General features: G+C 45.0%; 1 protein-coding gene across 2 annotated transcripts in view; it reads left to right on the top strand.

Moving 5' to 3' along the window:
• Window positions 1-13,552, top strand: part of LOC147688907 (peroxisomal carnitine O-octanoyltransferase-like) — a 633,161-nt gene that overhangs the window by 422,953 nt on the left and 196,656 nt on the right. For both annotated transcript variants that reach the window (XM_086941804.1, XM_086941803.1), the window contains exon 9: window positions 965-1,066. In XM_086941804.1, the coding sequence (XP_086797930.1) occupies window positions 965-1,066 (102 nt within the window). The remainder of the gene's footprint in view (window positions 1-964; window positions 1,067-13,552) is intronic.

The raw sequence follows: 13,552 nt of genomic DNA, 5'->3' as shown, positions 1-13,552 counted from the left end.
TCACCCCCCTTACATGGTATGCCGGGCACTCATGTATGGAACGACCAGGTTTGTGGCTCAAAGTGTGTGTAAGCCAGAAGGCATGGTCTTCTTTCTCCCTGCACACCTGGCTAAATCTCTATGAGGGCAAGACCCTACCTAAACCCCTTGCCTGAAGAAAACCATCTGAGATCGGGGGCCATGCTCACGCTCCAGTGGTTTCCGGGCATGCTTTCCTCACCTGGTAACTGCAACGGTGGTGATGCGAACTTGTCCTCTGGACTTTCCCCCGCTTGCCGGCCCACTGTGCGCAATGCTATCCCATGCCATTATCTGCGATAACCAAGCTCAGCGGGTTCAGTGGGCTGACTGGACCCTGTCAGAACATCCAGGCACTTCTTCCCAGCATAACATGTTAGGCCACAGCAGCATATTTCCACTTTGAGTCTTTTTTGGTGCCAGGCCATTCAGTCGAGGTCAGAGCATCATGCTCGAGATACCCAGTGCGCAGCCATCTTCTTCTGAGTTCCCCAATTGGAAGGATTTAAACCGTCTGAACCCTGGCAAATACAATTGAAAGGGATTTTAAATTGTTGACTCTCAAAGGTAGTGGTTTTCCATCAGATCTCCATGTCAGACACCATAGGAAGGGACTAGTTTTACATTATTTAACAATGAGTATCCCGCTAGCAAACTAGCACATATTTCTTGTATAGGAGGAGCTAGATAGGTCTGGGTTTCATTGTGTAGATTTGTAATTTTATGTTCAGTATTTAGTGGAGTGTGAATCTGTAAAATTAAAAACACTTGCTCAACATTGATTTATTAAGTGTTTTTGTGTTCCTTTAGGCCACTGTCATGCAGCTCTGATGTTGTTTGTCTCTTATCAGTCACCTTTAAGTTTGCTTGTCTCTGTTGCAAAAGTGCCTAAAAGATGATAATTTTGAGGCATATGATTGAAATATGTGTCATTGCTTTCCTTCAGATATCCTTGGCTCTACTGGCAGGTGATCCAACAATACGTTGGGGCGATAAATCCTACAATTGTTTAACATTTGCCAATGGTACCTTTGGTTCAAACTCTGACGTAAGTGACTAACCATTGACTTTTAAACCCAGTTCTGGCTCAATAGAGCACATATTTGAATTGGCACGGCCAAAATTGATGTAACACAAGTAGATTTCAATACCTTTTCCCTAAGTATGGAGCCAATGTTTCTAGCAAACTACCGGATATCTAAATTTGTCCTGTAGACACAAATAGAAATATACATTGTATTTTCCTACATTGTTCTTCAATTCTGATCTGAAGCTGCTATTTATGTTGTCACTTCTTAAATTGATTTATTTACCCCTTTCAGCCAGTATTGTTAGAATTCAAGATGTTCTGCTTTGGTAGTGATCCAGCGCCACTATAGAAATTCTGTCTCATTAACACTACCCAACACCACAATACTCACCATTAATCTTAAACTCTCGCAAGGCCCATAAGAAACCGAGACAGATATTTGGCAACTGAATCATGTGACCTAATTAATCAAACCTATTTATAAACTATATACTTTTTATATACAACTGCAGTTTATCTTCAGTATAACCATGAAAATATAACAGAAACATTTAATTAAGCCACTCAGGTCGATAGAATCAAACTGATGGTAACTAGACACAAATGATCAAGACCAGCTTGACATTTTAAAATCTATTTTATTTTTCAAAGAATGAGCATTTTAATAGGAAACCTTTATTTATTAGCAATAGCAGTTTAGCAGTTTTATTAAGTAAAGGCACATTGATCTTGACATTTCAAAATCATCGCAGAAGCATGAATATTAATCAAACGGTTTTCATTCCCTAAATCTATTTCCCTAACTGACTCACTTCGCCTAGGAGGGAAAATGTAAAGTCCATAAACCCTATTAATCCTTACGTGAATAAGAAGTCCATCAGCATGTCATCGTCTCTTGGGAATCGGGAAGTGAGGAGACGCTCTCTTGTCATGGGGCCAGTTTTTATACCTTTTCTAACTAACTAAGTAACTAAATTCTAAAAGTCACCAAAAATCCAGCTTCATTATTGGCTGAGCCATGTCAGTCCACCAACGTGTCACTCATTTGTGACCATGTCCGGGTCACATCATAAGCCCTTATTGTTCTTAGATTCCATCCTTGTAGCTTCCTTAGAATTGCAACATTATACTGGGCCAAAGAACTTTCACTTTCTGAACTTGGCAAGCAAAACAGATTTTCTGTCCTTGGTGCTCTCTCCTAGAACATGTAGACTCGACCACACCAGTTCTGCACATTATTCCTTTGTTTAGGCAGGAAACATTCTTTTTTCTGCACGTGAGTGAAAGCTTCACTCTGGTCAAGTCTCGTCCTTAACAGCACTGCCAGCCAGCCATCTTTCAAAGAAAAGGCCCACACGGAAACTAACATTTAAACAAACACAAGACAGTAATTAATTAGAGAATTGAGACCCATTCTGTCACCCACCCACCATTACTAATGTTAACCCATTAGTTTATGTTATCTAGCATAAAGCACACTTATGCAGCGAATTATCTACCATTCTTCTTTTAGTCCAGCAGGATTCTCCACGAGCCTGTGCAAAATAAAAAGACTCGACCTAGACAAAAGCACATATAAAATAAGCACATGCCATTAAACAGCCGCATTAATGTTGACAAAAACATTGGACAAGGTTAATAAATTATTTTTCAACATACTTGCAGATGCAACATAGAGCAGGTAATGTTAGTCCCACGTGTCTTTGTTCGCATTTTATTCTAGGTTGGTTAATAAAAATCATGAACAAACACATTAATTCAGTTAATGATTATGGAAGTTTAATTTCACGAGTCAGGATAAAATGTTTTCTGAAACTCGCTTCATCAGTAGGCATTAATATACCTATCACATGGTATATATGGCAAATAAATAGCGTGCCACATCTAAATTAAACGATCATTAATGTAGTCCAGTATAGTCTTCACAATGTAAAATAATAGACGTTATCCTGTTCGATGACAGTCCAAATATCCTGATCCATAGGGTATTTCAGTTTTTGCCATTTTAAAGCATTTCTTTTTTCTTGCATCCACATACAGGCATATCTTTCATACAATATAGACTTAAAATCCTTACTCACCGCTCCCATTCAGCTTGTAGTTTAGCCAAAAGATTTCAATACTCTGTTATTCCTGCAGAATATAGATTCTGTGGAGGTGAGGTCATGTTTCATTAAGCAAATGCAAATACAGATGCTAAAAATACATTTGAGTTTTGAATTTAAAAAAACAATTCGTTTTCAGACAGGCACAATGAAAAAGTATTTTTATTATTGTCATTTGAATTTATTTAAATAAAAAAATTGTTTTTTAAGAGTCTTGGATGTGTATTACATATGGGGTGGAAAGTAATTAACTGTGCCAGCAAACACCCGTTACCCACAATAGGTATACTAAATGGAGGCCTGAGCCAAGACTAAAATATAGGCGCAGTCCCCAAGCACTACATTTATTCTGGAGTTAGTACATGCACTCCATACAGCGGTGGACAGAAACTTGCATTGCTCTTACTTGTGTGTGTGTAGGCAGCCACTGACCCACGCAAGTGGGCTGGTGACTTCGAGAGAGTGAGTGAATTCACATACCTTCCCTCACTCTTAATAGAGGGTCTGTGAACTTGCTGACAAATTAATTTCATGGATTGCCTTGCAAATTAGTGTTTTGTAAATGTCACCTGAACCCCTAGATGGCAAAAAAGCGATATTAGCAGTTATGCTTTTTTTTTAACAGTAGGAGTTTATTTCGATGCAATTAGAATGGTTTTGTTCCTCAGGACAGCATTTTCCGCAATGCAATAATTTCTACTTTTCAACCCTTTCTTATGATATAAATAAGTCCCCTGTAATATTTTATGAAAGTTGCACTTTCCCTAAATACTCCTCTAGAATTAGAGATAATTTAGCACGTTCACCCTCCCCAAACCCTCTGCTGCCCTACGGTCGCAGCTCAAGCGGAAGGCTGAAGTAAAACCATATGTGAAAATGCTGGACTGATGGATTTTTTCTAGTAAACAGGAGATTACGTTCATTATGCAGGAAGGAAATTGGGGAGCAATAACAACATATTTTCTTTGTTAAAAAAAAGTGTTTCTGTTCACCTAATGAGATTTTTGAAGGTGAAGCTTAGTTCAGCTGTCAATGGCCCTGATTTCAGTTAGAATGTTAAGCCTTTTTCACTTTTTACTTTCATGAAAATAATTCAAATTAAACAATAGCAGTGGCGGATATCTGTGGAGTGGAATAGGTCTGTTAATATCTAATTGCACTGTCATGCTTGCGAACAAATTAGCTGGATGGCAGAAATTCAGTGTGAGACACAGTCGTCGATTAGGTTCAAACCTGGATTTTATATAAATGATGGCATAATTAGGCAGACTATAGTCTTGCATAAAAATCTATTTTTCACAGGTATTATGTCTTATCTCTGAAATATCATCCTTTACTGTGAAATGTGGGAATTGCCAACATTGCTTTTTGCGCCAAACAAGCAATATGTACATTAATTAATAACTAGAACCAAGCTATTAGAATCTTCAGTACAAAGTAAACAAACAAAATGTAACAAAGGATTTAGAAGTAAGGACACTGTGTTCCCAAGTTACAATCAAAATATTCTTTTTGTGATCACTCTGATTACAGTACTGTTTGAGAAAAATAAGAATCATGATCCTTATTTAAAAATTTATAAATCTTATGTTTCTTCTTGCAATTAACTGATGGAAATCTGTATACAAATGATGAGAACACACAATACTACAAATGCAGTTTATAGGGAAATGCAGTAAGACTGTGGTACATTACAATCAAGTTCCTCACTTTCTGTGTTCAAGAGATATTGAGGTTCTCACATTGACGTTAAAATTGGAAACTGCATGACCCAAATGTACTAATAGGACAGAGCGTATAATCCCACATCTATGAGGGTTTGTTTTTCGTACTAATGGTAAACAGACAGTTATCTGAAAAGGGAAAAAATTATTTGCACACATATAAAAAGGTCATCCACAAATTCCTACAGGAATGTGGACGAGCTCTGTATCCAGAAGGCAAGGTAGCAAAAGCATGAACTGCTGGAAAGCATGATAGAGTCAGGGAGAATTTGGCACCTAGGTCATTGAGAGTGATGGTAGCCCTTTGATCAATGCCAATCTAGTCTAGTGAGTAGTGCGAAATGGCAAGCAAGGGGATCCAACAAATTAAATTGAAACATGGGCATATGGAGGCAATGTTCTCACCTAGACTAAGGAACTTGAGGTATAACCTTTTGCTACCATTCTTCAAATCACATGCTGTTCGGACCTGCAGGCAGGCAGTCCAATTATGCTTTACCACCAGTAATATCAAACTGAATTGCCAGGTTGTGAAGTTCTTTGACTTAATAAGAAAAAGACTTAATAGCGTTTGAAGAACTTTATTAGGCCTCGAGGATAACCTTGAACTGATCCCAGTAAATCTCGTATCTTTTAAGTTTAATTATACATTGTTTTTAATGTTCCTATGGGTGTTTTATATTTTTGTAAAGATTTTAATTAATCATGTACAAATAAACATTACTTACTTACTTACTTACTCACCTGGCAGAGTCAACACGTGGCCATTTGTGTGGGTCTTGTCCATATGAACTTGTATATCACTGCTATTTTACTCATTTAAGGCTGGTTGATACCTAACTTTAAAAGCTTGTTTTCTTCTTTCTGTAAAGTGTTTGCACATCCCTAGGACTAGCATACACTGTGAAAAAATCCAAAGTATGATATTTAAAAAGTGCACATAAGCAGCATTTTAGCAATGCATTAACTTTAATTCTTGAGGGTATGTGCAGAACTCAGCTCCACATTCAGAAAGGGGGGCTTTAGCTTATATTCACATTCTTTGTCAGTTGGCTAGTTGCCCACTGCCAGTCATATCTGAAAGAGACTATTGGTTATAGATTCCTTACCTTAGAATTAACTCCAGGCATCACACAGGATCTGGAGAAGTTTTTCCTAGCAGTATCCCTACGCGTCGGTAGGTGGCGTTGGTCGACTCCGCGTTTGTCGTCGCGATCGCCCGGATGACATTGCGGTATCTACTTAGACATTACCCTTGCGCGCCGACGTAGGTTCATTCTTTTTTTGTGCCAGCCAGCACAGATCCGGAGAGAGCTGTACCTTTAGTCACTTTTTGACCAACTATTTTTCGAATGTTGTCGACTTCGTTCGAGTCGTCTTGACTCCTGGTGCACGTAGGGATGTCACGTCGAACAGGCTTCAAGGCTTGTGACTCCTGTCAGAAATTGATGTCGATTATGGACCCACAACTCGTGTGCCTCTGGTGTCTGGAGCACAACTATGTCCCGAAGTCGTGCTCCGACTGCTGAGTAATGAACCCGAAGTCTTTTCGGAGCGGTCCCAAAAGCTTCTTGAGGCCCATCAGTCTGCTCCACACTGCTCGAGGTCCCGGTTGAGAGGGAGGCATCACCACCACTCATCGTCGAAGTCTTCGTCCTCGGGTAAATCAAAGCACAAAAAGAAGACTGAGAAGCATCCTCGCTCTTCGCGTTCTCCCCATCCGTCAGCCAACGCAACGCGGGTTGCGGATGCTGGTCGTCCTGCGGCTCCGCCTGAGGAGCCTGCTGGATTGGCTCTGAGCTTCCCTCCTTTTCCAGGAGCCAGATCGACCCCTACACAACTTCATAGTTTTTACAAAGCCCTTCGTTCGTTACACCCACACTGTGTGTGCAGGTGCTTCACAGTGTCCGAAGGAGGCCCGGGCCACACTCTCCCGTGCAGTTGCTGAGGGCAGAGATGCAGCAAAGTTAGCCATTAGGTGTGGACTGGACACTGACGACTCGCTATGCAGAATGATTTCAACATCAGTAGCCCTGAGACGTTATGTCAGGCTGAGGTCCACCGGCTTTTTGGGCGATGTCCAATCAACTCTTTTGGACATGCTCCTTGATGGCTGTCGCTTGTATGGAGACAAAGGGGACAACGCGCTAGAGCGCTTTAAGGATTCTAGGGCTACGGCCAGATCTTTGGGCCTCGCTACCACCTCTCGTCCAGCACAGTCTGCTTTTCACCTCCTTTCGTGGCTACGGAAGGAGTGCCCCACCACGTTCCACCCAGAGCCACAGGCCTGCACAAATTGTTCAGACTCTGCTCGGCTGGGGACGTGGGACCCAGCGTCGTGGGTCAGAGGGCCTACAAGCGGGCCAGTCCACCAGTGCTCCCTCGGCAGCAGCCTCCAAACCTTCCTAGTCTGACCCTCCAGGGCCACCAGTTGCCAGTGGGCGGCAGGATTCGCCATCACCTCCCCCACGGGCAGAACATCACATCGGACAGGTGGGTTTTGCAGATAGTCCGAAGGGGCTACTTGCTTCCCTTTGAGAATACCCCTCCATCCATGCCACCTACAATCCATCGCATGTTGGAGGATCACTTGGCCCTTCTCTACCAGGAAGTTACCGCTCTCTTCGCCAAGGGAGCCATCACGCTCATCCCTTTGCAGGCACGGCCGGTAGTAGGTGTAACTGCAGGGCGGTGACGTAGGGAGGGGGAGGGGCAGGGTGGGGGGTTGTAATGTATGGATTAGGGACTATAACAGGTAAGTAAACTTATAAATAAATAAAACGAATTTCGTTGTGTGCACTGCATCACCAAATGCGATGCAGTGCACACAATGACATTCGTTTTATTTATTTATACGTTTACTTACCTGTTATAGTCCGTAATCCATACATTACAAACCCCCACCCTGCCCCTCCCCCTCCCTACGTCACCGCCCTGCAGTTACACCTACTACCGGCTGTGGCTGTCCCTGTGCCAGAAGTAGGTCGTGGTTGCTACTCCCACTACTTTCTGGTACCCCCGATGGACAAAGGCCTGCGTCCTATCATAGATCTCAGGGACGTCAACTGCTTCCTCCGTATGGAGAAGTTCAAGATGTTGACAATGGATCAGGTTCTGTCTGCTATTGACCCTGGAGACTGGATGATAGCGTTGGACTTGCAGGACGCCTATTTCCACATCCCTGTCCTGCCAGCCCACAGGCATTACCTACGGTTCACGGTAAGCCACAAGCATTTCAGTTTACCATGCTCCCCTTTGGCCTTTTTAGCTCCCCCCGGGTGTTCACAAAAGTGATGGCGGTGGTTGCAGCTCATCTGCACAGATCAGGGGTTCCAGTCTTCCCCTATCTCGACGACTGCCTGTTGAAGGTGGGCTCTCCCTAGCTGTAGTCTCCCACTTCCAGACTACAGCGGACCGCCTGCATTCGCTGGGGTTCACTATCAACGTGCCGAAGTCAGACCTTATTCCCTCTCAGAAGCTCCTTTTCATCGAAGCGGTGCTGGATACAACGCAGTTTCGGGCTTATCCTTCCGAACAGCAAGTCTGGAATATTCGGGCTATGATTCCAATCTTTCAGCCTCTATCCCGGGTTTCAGTCAGAATGACCCTGCAGCTGCTGGGCCTCATGGCCTCCTGCATCCTGCTGGTGGATCATGCCAGGTGGCATATGTGGGTTCTGCAGTGGAACCTGAAGTTCCAATGGGCACAGCATCAGAGGAATCTTTCTGATTGCGTCCAGATCTTGGAGGGCACTGCACACCACTTGCAGTGGTGGCTAATGAACCAGGATTGGGTCAGCAGCAGATCCCTCTCCCTTCCTCAACCAGACTTCACAGTGTTGACAGATGCGTCACTCCTGGGATGGAGCGGCCACATGGGAGAGGCAGAGATAAGAGGCTTGTGGTTTCCGGCAGAGTCCAGGCTCCACATCAACCTTCTGGAGCTCCGGGCAATTCGTCTTGCACTGAAAGCATTCCTTCCTTCTGTCAAAGGAAGAGTAGTACAGGTGTTCACGAACAACACCACCACCATGTAGTACTGCGACAAACACGGCGGGTGGGGTCGTGGACCCTATGTCAAGAGGCTCTCCGCCTTTGAACATGGCTGTAAAATCAGGGCATATCCCTGGTGGTTCAAAACCTGGCAGGTTCACTGAACGCCAGGGCAGATGAACCCAGCCGCAGGTGCATGATGGATCACGAATGGCCTCGTCACTCGTAGGGGGTGCAAGGTCTCTTTCAGCAGTGGGGAGAGCCTTAGTTAGATCTATTCACCACCGAAGAGAACGCGCAATGTCAGCAGTTCTGCGCATTGGAATTTCCAAGGCGGCACTCGTTAGGCAACGCATTTCGTCGTGAGTGGAGTTGCGGTCTTCTATAGGCCTTTTCACCTATACCACTTCTGCCCAGAGTGCTGAAGAAGATCAAGCGCGACCGGGCCCAAGACATTCTTGTGGCTCTGGATTGGGCATGAAGATTCTGGTATCCCGAGCTCTTGCACACGGCCATCGATCCTCAGATCAGACTGCTTCTTCGGGAGGATCTTCTGATGCAGCAACAGGGGACGGTCCTTTGGACATGGCTGGAACATCAGGGCATATCCCTGTTGGTTCAACACCTGGCAGGTTCACTGAACGCCAGGACAGATGAACTCAGTCGCAGGTGCATGATGGATCACGAATGGCGTCTTCACTCTGAGGTGGTGCGAGGTCTCTTTCAGCAGTGGGGAGAGCCTTTGTTAGATCTATTCACCACCGAAGAGAATGCGCAATGTCAGCAGTTCTGCTTGTAGAATTTCCTAGGTGGCACTCGCTCTGCGACGCTTTTCGTCGCCAGTGTTGCTGCGGTCTTCTATACGCCTTTCCACCTATACCACTTCTGTCCAGAGTGCTCAAGAAGATCATGCGTGATAAGGCCCAAGTTTTTCTTGTGGCTCTGGATTGGTCACGAAGAGTCTGGTACCCCAAGCTCTTGCACAAGGCCATCGATCCTCTGATCAGACTGCCTCTTCGGGAGGATCTTCTGTCGCAGCAACAGGGGACGATCCTCCACCTGAACCCGTTCAGCCTCCACCTCCTTGCATGGAGATTGAGTGGCAACAGTTGAGCGGTTTCAACTTTCCTTCCGAAGACTGTAATGTTATCTTGGCAGCCAGGCGTACCTCCAGTAAAATGGTATACGCCTGTAGATGGAAAAAAATTGTGGCATGGTGCACAGCAAAGGCTGTGGATCCCCTTTCTGCTCCTGTTTCTGAGGTTATTTTGTTCCTCTTCTCTTTGGCCCAGCAGGGCTCTGCTCTGGGCACCCTTAAGAGCTATCTATCAGCCATGTCAGCCTTTTTTCAGCTTCCTGGCCAGCCTTCTCTTTTCAAGTTCCCTATTATAAAAAGATTTCTTAAGGGCATTACTCACCTCTTTCCTCCTATTCCTTTCGTAATGCCCCAGAGTAACATGAATCTGGTCTTGACTTACCTTATGTGCGCTCCTTTTGAGCCACTACATAATTGTCCTCTCAGATTCTTAACTTTAAAAACTGCTTTTCTGGTTGCAATCACCTCTGCTCGCAGGGTGAGTGAGCTTCAGGATCTGTCTTCTAAGCTTCCTTACCTTGCTGTTCATCCGGACAAGGTTGTCCTTAGAACTAGACCTTATTTTCTCCTCAAAGTGGTTACCTCTTTCCACATTGGACAGACCATCGCTTTGCCCACCTTCTTCCTGCCCCCGCATCCTTCAAAGGAGGAAGAGAGGCTCCACCGTCTTGATCCAAAATGTGCGCGATCCTTCCACCTGGATCGCACAAACTAATTCTGGGTGGATGACCAGCTCTTTGTTGGCTATGTGGGAGCCAAGAAAGGTCGGGCCGTGCAAAAACGGACCATCTCTCGGTGGGTACTACTTTGCATCAAAATCTGTTATTCCGTGGCAAAGAAGGAACCTCTACTGGGACTGCGCGCCCATTCCATAAGGACGATGGCAGCCTCTACTGCTTTGGGACGTGGAGTCCCCCTCAGTAACATCTGCCACACAGCCATGTCTGCATCCCTACACACGTTTACAAAACACTACTGCCTGGACAATTAAAGTCCGGAGAGAAGGCTTCTTCGGCTGTTCAGTTCTCCAGGACTTTCTGGTGTGAACTTAGTTCGCAGACCCACCTCCGGGGTTGGTATTTCTGGGGTATCTATTCTAAGGTATGGCATCTATAACTAATAGTCTCTTTCAGATGAACAAGTTACTTACCTTCGATAACGATATAGCAGTAAGAGACATGTATTAGTTATAGATTTCCACTCATCCTCCCTGCTCTGCGATTTGACTTCTAGGGTAAGGGACTCCCTTTCAGGGCCCTAGTTTTGTGCACCAGTGGTCAGTGTCTTGCATGACTCTGCGCTACTGGCATGGAATGTCGAGTAAAGAACTGAAGTCAGCGAATGAGGGCGGTGTCTAAGTAGATACCACAACGTCATCCCGGCGATCATGACGCCGACGACGAAAGCGGAGTCGACTGACGCCACCTACGGACGCGCAGAGGTACCGGTACTAAAACATTTCTTTGGATCCAGTCTGACGCCTGGCAGTAATTCTAAGGTAAGGAATCTATTACTAATATATGTCTCTTGCAGATATATAGGTAAGTAACTTGTTCTTCAGGCCCATTTTCAAAGTTGAAATTCAGACCTTCCAGGTTGGGACAGGATGACCTATTATTGTGGTTTCTGTGAGCAACTCTCATTCTCTGTGTTGCACACACCATTTGCAGGAAGAAATTTTGATGATCAAATGTGGGTACCTTTAACATTGGATGGAGCTTTGATGGATGCAATCACTTATCCACTCATACATCCTCTAATGTTCATGTTCATTATTGTGACAAGAATCCCTTAATGTTTGTGAACATGTCCTGCCATTATAAAATAGCAATGGTTCCTTTTTCCAGGGATCACTGGACTTAATTTACACAAAGGGTTAATAGGCATAACCTATGACACCAGTCTTTGCCATTACTGAATTGCCATCGGGCAGAGGAGAGCCGTGAGGGAAACGGCGGAGAGAATTCCGGGAGGCACCGGGAGCTAAGGACCACAATCCCCAGCAGCCCCCTGGGGCACCAGCGCGACCGTGATGCGCTCGAAGCGCCCGGAGGCGCTGGTAAAACGCTGACACCCCCCTCGCCCCCGCGAGTCGCGCGCGGGAGCGCCCGGGGCGAAGCCCGGGCAAAGGGCGGGCCCTCTGTGGCCCTCAGAGCCACGAAAAGGCCAGGCTAGGCCATCCCCTTGACATCCATCGGCCGAATATAAAGGTACTCTTCTCATTTTTGATACATCGTTCAACATACTGCATTGGTGTCATTCGTCCGCCACTGTACTGTCACTTACTCCCAGTTATATTACCACCTGCAGTGCATCTCTATTGAAACTCATCTGAGTTGAGCTGTTTTATAGGTTGCCTACAGCCATAGCCCCAATAATGGTGAAAAAACGGGTTCCTGTCCCGGCTGAGCCTGTGAACACTTTAGACTCATATCTTGTACAAGTGGTCAATGATATTAACAACAAGCGAAGGCAATCCCTAGGGTTGAGTCAATCACCTATCTTGCCGTCTGCAAGTCCCTCGACAAGCGCTTTAAGTACTGAGATATTAGAACCATCGCCAGAAAACCCTCTATCAACCTCAGTAAATTTGAACTCCCAAGATCTGGGATCCGTGGATGATGTTGATTCTGACCCTCGAATAGATAGACCAGATTTGATTGATCTATTAGATAATACCATCAATGATCCAAATCTACAGACAGCTGTTACAGACGTAGCCCCACAATCCCCGCAGCCCGTTACACGGGCTGTTAGAGCTTGCCGAAAATCTGCAGCAAAACGGGGGGGTAAACATCTTGGTAGGAAAAAGGCCACTACCCCACCCTCTAGCCGGGTAGGGAAACACGTTGCTTCCGATATTGACACTGAGGCAAGAAGTATCATCGATGAGGACCTGTTTAACAGGATGCAAGATATGATTGACATCAAAATCAGGACTATAATTAAACCCATGATAGGGAAACTGGACAAGCTAACATCAGAGGTAAAAAAGTTGGGTGTGGCACATAGCAAGCTGGCAGACGAGGTTGAAAATTTATCTTCCCTCGTTACAAATTTAATACCTTCAAACGTGGAGGTTACTCCGACTGAAAGTATTTCGCAACCCATCCAGCAAGGGCCGCCACCCGTGCCTCCTTCACTACCTTCACTATCATTACCTGTAGTGGGTCAGGACGCAGACGCTGTAGATCCCTGCATCAGTACAACCGCCGCCATAGCGGTATCACATCAAGAGGACGTTTCAGCCCAATTTATTCTGGAAGCCTCCCCGGTTGTTCTGGTGTTATCAAACGTCCCCGCTCTACCACAAGACAAAGTAGAGTCCAACCAGGATCTAAAAGATAAAGCGTTACATTGGCTCACCAATAACATGCAGATGACAGAACAAGGCTTCGATAAGCTGGCAGGGGATATCGTTATGTCAAGAAGGGTACCTTGGATCGGCAGCAAGCCCAAAAAGTTCCAAGGGGATTGCGTTATTCTTAACTTTGCTAATGCTGAGGTTCTTCCAGACATTCTAAATAACATTTTCCCACCCCAACGTCGTAGTGGCTCCATAATCCCTCTCACCCTTAAGTTTTTCT

This window comes from Lissotriton vulgaris, chromosome 10 (assembly GCF_964263255.1).
Source record: "Lissotriton vulgaris chromosome 10, aLisVul1.2, whole genome shotgun sequence".
Lineage (NCBI taxonomy): Eukaryota > Metazoa > Chordata > Amphibia > Caudata > Salamandridae > Lissotriton > Lissotriton vulgaris.
The sequence above is the reverse complement of the archived record's forward strand: the minus strand, read 5'-3'. Positions and strand labels throughout refer to the sequence as shown.